At 33.5% G+C, this 8,075-nt stretch overlaps 1 protein-coding gene across 1 annotated transcript; it reads left to right on the forward strand.

The window, feature by feature from the left end:
- On the forward strand, positions 1–4,071 carry HBP5 (SOUL heme-binding family protein). Its single transcript, XM_028046368.2, has 8 exons — positions 1–506; positions 593–730; positions 851–919; positions 1,024–1,095; positions 1,303–1,385; positions 1,469–1,600; positions 1,766–1,979; positions 3,750–4,071. The coding sequence occupies exons 1-8, from the start codon at positions 93–95 to the stop codon at positions 3,792–3,794; spliced, it is 1,167 nt and encodes a 388-aa protein (XP_027902169.1). The 5' UTR covers positions 1–92; the 3' UTR covers positions 3,795–4,071.
- Positions 4,072–8,075: the final 4,004 nt, after the last annotated feature.

Raw genomic sequence — 8,075 nt, forward strand, 5'->3', positions numbered from 1 at the left:
GAAACTCACGTACACATGTGGACTACGTTGGTTCATGTTTCTCCAAATATTTGGTGTGTGGCCAGGATTCACTGTCTTCAGATTCCATACCAATGGCCACTTCCACCCTCTCCCACCAAACTTCACGGCCGTTCCCCACGGCGTGCGCCAGTTCCAGCCCACCAAGCACCGCCGTTAGCCTACGGCGGCACCTCCCACCTCCTCCCAAGCCCCGAAAACTTTCTCTCAGTGTGAAAAACAGCAACCGCTTCAAGTGGGTCATTCAGTCGAGCTTAGCGGAGCAAAGCCCACCCAAAACGTTCGACATTCAAGAACTCGTGAGATTTCTCTATGACGATCTCACACACCTCTTCGACGATCAAGGTATCGATAAAACGGCCTATGACGAACGTGTCTTCTTTCGAGACCCAATCACCAAACACGATACTTTGAGCGGCTACCTCTTCAACATTGCCCTTCTCAAAACAATATTCAATCCCCAGTTTCAGTTGCACTGGGTCAAACCGGTCGGTTTCAACTTTAACTTCTCTTGCTCTTATCTTCTTCGCTTTATTGTAGAGTTTGTTCTGTTGGACTGATGGAGTTGCTATAGACAGGACCGTACGAGATAACTACTAGGTGGACCATGGTTATGAAATTCGCTCTGCTTCCTTGGAAACCGGAGCTCATCTTTACTGGAACTTCCGTAATGGGCATTAACCCAGAAAATGGCAAGTTTTGTACCCACGTGGTAAGTTCCAAGTTCCACGTTCCAATTATCTAGTAGTGATGCTATGCTATCAAATTATGAGTTTTTAGATTAACAAATATTTCATGTTGCCATTGACCTTCTTATTTCTTAATTTTCCAGGACTTTTGGGATTCAATACAGAAAAATGACTATTTTTCTTTCGAAGGTCTGTTGGATGTAATCAGACAGGTATCCCTCATGTTTCACAATCAATCTATGTATGTTTTGGACCTTACATTCTCACAAAGTCGAAGTCTTCCGAAGTTATTCTAACTAGGAGGTCTTGTTTGCAGTTGAGGATTTATAAGACACCGGAATTAGAAACACCAAAATACCAAGTATTGAAAAGGACGGCAAATTATGAGGTCAATCGTGTCATTCATCAGTATAATTGTTTTTCATTGATAGTTTCATTTACTATCTTCATTTCTAATGTATTAGTCTGATTCATGATAAAATAGCGTGCCAATTTGTTTAAATGATTAATTTCTGATTAAATACAAGGGTACCAGATTGAATCTTTACTATTGTTATCTGATGCATTATATTTTTCATTTTTAATGATGAAACAGGTTAGACAGTATGAACCATTCATAGTAGTCGAAACAAATGGAGACAAGCTATCTGGGTCTACAGGCTTTAATGATGTTGCTGGGTAAGATTTAAAAAATTAAGTGAAGCTGTCGTTTGTTTGTTCTTAGAGTCAGCCTTAGGTTAATCAACCACATACATACACAGATATATATTTGGAAAGAATTCCACGATGCAGAAGATTCCAATGACTACCCCTGTATTCACTCAAAGCAATGATGCTGACCTGTCCAAAGTTTCAATCCAAATAGTTCTTCCATCAGACAAAGAAACAGAAAGGTATGTCTTCTGAGTTTTTCTTGTCAACAAGTTTTGTGCTGAGACATTCATGTCATAGCTTAATAGAGAAATGCAGTTTTGTGCAAAATAATATATGAACATAGAAAAAGTGTGATATCTTTAGTTGAATTTATAGGTTTGTGCTTCCTGTTTAATCTTGATCAGTTTACCAAGTCCTAATCAAGAAACAGTTCGCTTGAGGAAGAATGAGGGAGGCATTGCCGCAGTAATGAAGTTTAGTGGAAAACCCACAGAGGATGTTGTTTGTGAAAAGGAGAAAATCCTACGCTCCAACATCATTAAAGATGGTCTTAAACCTCAGATTGGTTGTTTGCTTGCACGATACAATGATCCGGGTCGAACATGGACCTTTACAATGGTATGCTACGAAACCTGCTTGATTATGTCTGTGGATTTCTGATATGTGTGCTTGCTCTGCTTATACTACTTCTCAGTGTAGATACCTGGTGTACACTTTGGATGAATTATTTAGCTATAGAGATTAGGTTTAACAATAATAACAAAGAAGGAAACAGGATTATCCCTATTATTGGATAATCCTAATCAAGACACAACTCGCACCACAACAATTATAACTATATAAATTTCCTCTATCTCCCAAAAGGAACACTATCACTTTCACACGGGAAAAATGTAGTTAAAACAATTATCTAAAAATTGCCTGCCAAACACTAAAGAGGCTTATTTATAACTCAGTTTCCCACTTGAACTGGGCATGTTAGGACTTTTACGTTGAGAAAAGATCAGAGAAACTTTAGGTGAAAAAGAGGTTAGTGATTGACTACAAACCTTTAAATCAATTCCTCAAAGATGATAAATTTCCTATACTCAGTCTCCTTGCCAATTCTACTCAAAGAATCCAACACTTTTCCAAAGTTTGATTTAAAACTTGGGCTTTAGCAATTAGGAATCCATCCCTCTGATAGGGGCAACACTGCCTTCTGTATTCCCAATGCCCAGTATCAGTGGACTGTACTTCCTTTTGGGTTTAAAGTAGCCTCCTCTTTGTTTCAAAAAGTAATGAACCAAATGTTTGAACCTCTCTTAGAACATGCAATCATATACATAGATGATATCTTGCTATTTTCCAAAATATGAAATCGCACAACGCTGTCCTAGAACAATTCTTTGAGCTAGTTAACCAGTTTGGCCTCATGTTTTGAGAAAAACAGATTCATTTGGCTCAACCGAAAATAGATTTCTGGATATGCATTTCTTCCAAGGAACATGCTAGCCTCAACCTCATAGCTGGAGAATTACTAAACTTCCCAGACGAATCTCTCATTGTTAAACAGATTCAACAATTTCTTGGGTTCTCACTTATATTCGAGATTTTATTCCTCATGCAGCTAAATATACTAATCTTCTATCCAAACTTTTGAAGAAAGATCCCCCACCTTGAAGCCTAGAAGAACAGACCCAAGCTGTCAATTGGAAACTTTCAAGATCTTTGCGAATACTATGGTATAAGCCATAACTTTTCTACTCCTAGGATACCAAATAGAATGTACATTAAACCCTTGATTAAAAAGACTCTCTATAAGTTGTGGAAAAACAAAAAGTCCAACATATATTAATCTCATGCTTGTTGGCATTCAATGCTTTATCCTTAATACCAAGGAAAGTTTGGGTAAGTTTGACTCCAAAAGATATAAAGGAATTTTACTTGGATATTTTGAAACGTCTTAAGGTTTATAGAATCTACAATTCTAGAACGTCTTTAGTAGAAGAAGTCATTCATGTAATTTTTAATGACCACAAACCTGATTAGGAATTATCAAAGCAAGACAAATCTCTTGGTTTTGATTTACATGATATACAGAGAAATCCCATTGCATCAGACAGTTTACAAGAGCCACTAGACAGTCCAACGGAAGAATGAGAACTAATTGAAAGGAATTGATTTATTCATGTTCCATGAATAACACTTTCCATGCTTCATTCACACTTGTCTTGCCTTTTCTTCTGCTTGATTTTTCTTTCCTTTGACTTGCATGTTTTGGCCAAAATCTTTGTGAGCTCAATAAAGATCTATTTTATCCTTTTGGAAGTTGTTACACTAACTTGATGTTGGTCGGCTTAATTAATGACAATTGATTCATTTGTTTTGTGGGTCATGACATGGAAGAGGAATGAAGTGCTGATATGGCTAAATGATTTCTCCTTGGATTAGCATCAATGCAGAAACCATAGCTGCTGTTATTGTCACTGCACACAACTAATTTTTCCATCATATATTTGTCTGAGTATATGAAAAATGTTGTTAAAAGTTCTGTGGTAAAGAATGAGAGATGTTTGGAACCAAAAGTAGGAAATATAATTTGGAAAAAAGTTAAATAGGAGATTATCAAAATTCATGTTTATTAGCAACAACTCATCAAGTTGTACGAGAACTATGAATGTTCTTTATTACATACAATTCATCAAAAGAAAAAGTGCTACTTCAATAAGTTCATCTTTGTTATTGAAGTGATTCAAGTTCATAACTTCTTTGATAATGAGCATATCTATATTCAAGACTCGGTAGAGCAACTGCTAATTCATTAAGGCAGTTTCTTCCTGCATCTCCATATAAAAAGACACCTCATTTTGTCTTTTTTGGATTGGATAATACGAAAGTTTTGTCTTTTTTAGATTGCACAATATAAAAGTCAAAAATGAATTACGAATTGCGTAATGTAGAAGTCAAAAATAATTATCAGAAGTTGAAGAGGGTTAAGAAAAAATATTTTCCAGATTGTATAATTTGAAAGTCATTTGACATCTAGAAATTATTTTTGGCTTTCGCATTTAACAATCTGAAAATATTTTTTACGAGAAAGAAAAACTTCTAAATTATATAATTCAAATTTATTTTTTTATTTTTAAATTATATAATTTGAAAATCATTTTTAACTTCTGCATTTACAATTCTAAAGAGCAATGGAGGAAGTAACTAAATGTATGAAAGTCATGAAAAGTTCTCAAAACATCATAGAATAACCTTTCAATAATGTTTGGTCCAGAATAATGGCTCTTTGCCATTCCAAACGCCAATGCTTTAGAACCATTGATGTCACCACCTGGCATAGGCCTATGTTTGGTAAAAAAGTGACTATAAATTGAAAATTTCCAAAACCAAGAGAAAATATATAAAAATTATTTTGATATATAAAAATATAACTATAAGAAGATAAAATTACAATTTTAAACAGAAAATATATAAAAATTATTTTGATAGGGGTTTTTGGGAATTTTTAGTTGCGGTCAACAGTTGAGAGAATTAAAGTTAAGAATAAATCTTCGCTTTATTTTCTGTCAATTCAACGGATCTAATAAAGAACTTATTTGTTATAGTTACATTAAATGAAAATAAAATTAATTAATGTATAAAGGGTAAGTTATTCTTGGATAAACACTCCTTGTTACAAAATCATGAGAAGGAAAAATTATGAATTAACTGTTTTAATAATGATTATAACATATTTACAAATTACAACATTCATCATCGCGTGTAGTGATAAATTCATGCTCACCCGTAGACAAGATGTAAAAATGAATAAAAACTTTAACATATATAAACTAAAAATAATTCAATGTTATAAATTATATTTAATACATAAATGATATCCTGAATAATCCTTTAAACTTTTACGCGTAAGCATTTAACCTATAAATATGTTACATTGTATTACTTATAATACAAGACGTGTTGCAAGAAGAGCATTTAACATTCACAAGTATATATAAAATAAGTATTCTTCGAATTTAAGTTATGCATCATCTATGTTAATCTATATGGTATTTGTTTATTATTTTATCAATTCTTGTCAAGTATTTTTCATTATAAAAAAAGGAGATTATTGAATCTAAGAAAATCTAATCCCCATAAACCTCTATTATAACAAAAGTTGAACATGTTATTATTACATGAAATTCTAAGTTATTGCCCATTAGACCATTTAGAGGTCACTAATAGTGTTAGATGATATGTTAACATTTACATATTAAAGTTAAAATATAATACGTAGCCAAAATCGTAATCATAAATGCTTTCAAAAGATAAAACGAATTAAGATTGATAATAAAGAAATAACCTATACTTTTTTATTGATTAAATAAAAGTTGCATTTTATATAAAAAGTTATATTCTATAACGTTCATATTAGAATATCAAAAAGGAAATAAAAGAAATACGTGATATGCAATATAATTGAATCATGCTTATATTACTTGTTTTTTAATTGTTTTCTTATGCAAAGAAGATAAAGTTACAAGTATCAAAGCTTTTCATGAAAGGTTCCGGTGAACAAACACAATGCGTGATCCACGTAGTTGACAAAGATGAGAGGAGAAAATTCAATCAAAGCAAAGATTGAAGAAACGGTCATCTTCAAGACCCTATATAAAGGTTTTTAAGGTTTCAAGATAAAGTTGAATGACATAAAAGTGCTTTATAAATTATAAGTTGGTAGTTATTATTTGTGGGTGAGTTAAGTCTTTGTATTTTATTCACCAAGTGCAATAACCCTATTAGCTTAAAATATCCTCTTTTTGAGAAACTTATTTGTTTTATACTTTTAATCTTAGGGAGAGATAAAGACAAGACAATTATGAGTGATTTGTATATTCATTGTAATAAAGAGTGATTGTATATTCGTTGTAACCATTAATTTGATTAGTGAAACCTTTTAAGAAGTGATCTTAAGAAGTTGTTCTAGATGTTCAACTTATCTTTAGGCAAAAGGCAAAGTAATGTCTTGTAGAATCTACACACATCTCTTAATAGTTAGCACCCCCTTGAGTTGACATTAGTATGAATTTTGTGTTTAGTCTTCCAAGAATTGGGAGGGTTTAATCTATCTTTGTAATAGTGGATCATTTTAGAAAAATGGCCCATTTTATATTGTGCCACAGGGGATATGATATTAGTTACATTAAGGATTTTCTTTAAAGTTGTCAAATTTCATAATTTACAAAAGATCATAATATTTGATAGGGATGTTAAAAGTTCTTGAGTTGATGGGAAAAAATGTGTCATTGTGAAGAACATCAATGTCTTTATCCCCGAGAATTACCCTATCGATAGAGAAATAAGATCAACACAAATAATATACCCCCGAGAATTACCCTATCGATAGAGAAATAAGATCAACACAAATAATATAACGTGAAAACTCCAAAACTAGAGGAAAACCATAATCGTTGACAACCATAGAATAACACAATGTAATTTTTTTTATAACACATAGACCGCTCTTATGCCCTTTGACCCCAAATACACTCACACTCTTCAAAGCAAGAATTTAACCCAAACCTCATACTCTACTACTAAAGTATAAGAAAAGTCAAATACAAGTCTAAAGTGTCTTTGTCTGGGCATCTGAAACCATGAACATAAAGTCTATTATATAGCCATTATCACCCATGCCATTGCTTATCTTATACGATGTGGGACTTTCCAAGTTGTATTATTTTCACCATCTCAACAATCTCGACCATGATTAAAATAAATACATCTTCATAGCTTATACCAACAATCATACTCCACCATAAAGAGTATACTCACTTGGAATTAAACCATTTCAAGAATTTCCTTTCATTTTACACCTGCATCAAAGCTAACCAATGTCCATATGTAATCACCACAAACCTTGCATCAATATTAGTCAATGCCCTTGCAAAATTACCATACACCTTGTATCCATGCTAACGAATGCCCGTGTATAATCACCACACATTGTGCATCAATATTAGCTAATGCCCGTGCATAAAAACCACACACCACATATCAATGCTAACCAATGCCCATGTATAATCACCACACACCCTCTATCAATATTAGCCAATACCCTTGCATAATTATCGTTAGAAAAGACTTATTCGAGCACTCACAACATGCTCAACCAAGAGTTGCCACATGTCACAGTCTTCCATTTTCAAATTTGATCAACTAGGAGATGCCATGTGTCGCAATCCTCCACTCTTAGAATTTGCCAATTAGAAGTTGCCACGTTAGCTCCTTTTTCCAGCAAATCTAGTATTGCTTCATGCTCATCGCACAACCACCACCGAAGCATCGATCCTCCCTACACTAGCCTTTGGTAGAACACATGTCCTCCACCAATGGTTTGACAGGCTCAAAACTACTTTCATTCAGTTTGGTTTTTGAGCTAGCAAATGTGATTCATCTTTTTTCATCTACAAGCATCAATCTCACACTCTTTTTCTTCTGATTTATGTGGATGATATCGTCATCATTGGCAACTTTTCCTCCCTCATCCAAAAACTTACCAATCAACTTAACTTTACTTTCTCTCTCAAAAACCTCAATATGCTAAAGTATTTATTGGGAATTGAACTCAAGCACTTACTTGACAAGTCTCTTTTCCTAACTCAAAGCAAATATATTTGAGACCTTCTTCATAAGACTAATGTGGTTGTGGCTCATCCTATTTCTTCTCCTATGGCCTCT

The sequence above is a fragment of the Vigna unguiculata genome, chromosome 9 (genome assembly GCF_037176805.1).
Source record: "Vigna unguiculata cultivar grain cowpea cultivar isolate G323 ecotype 2 chromosome 9, ASM3717680v1, whole genome shotgun sequence".
NCBI lineage: Eukaryota > Viridiplantae > Streptophyta > Magnoliopsida > Fabales > Fabaceae > Vigna > Vigna unguiculata.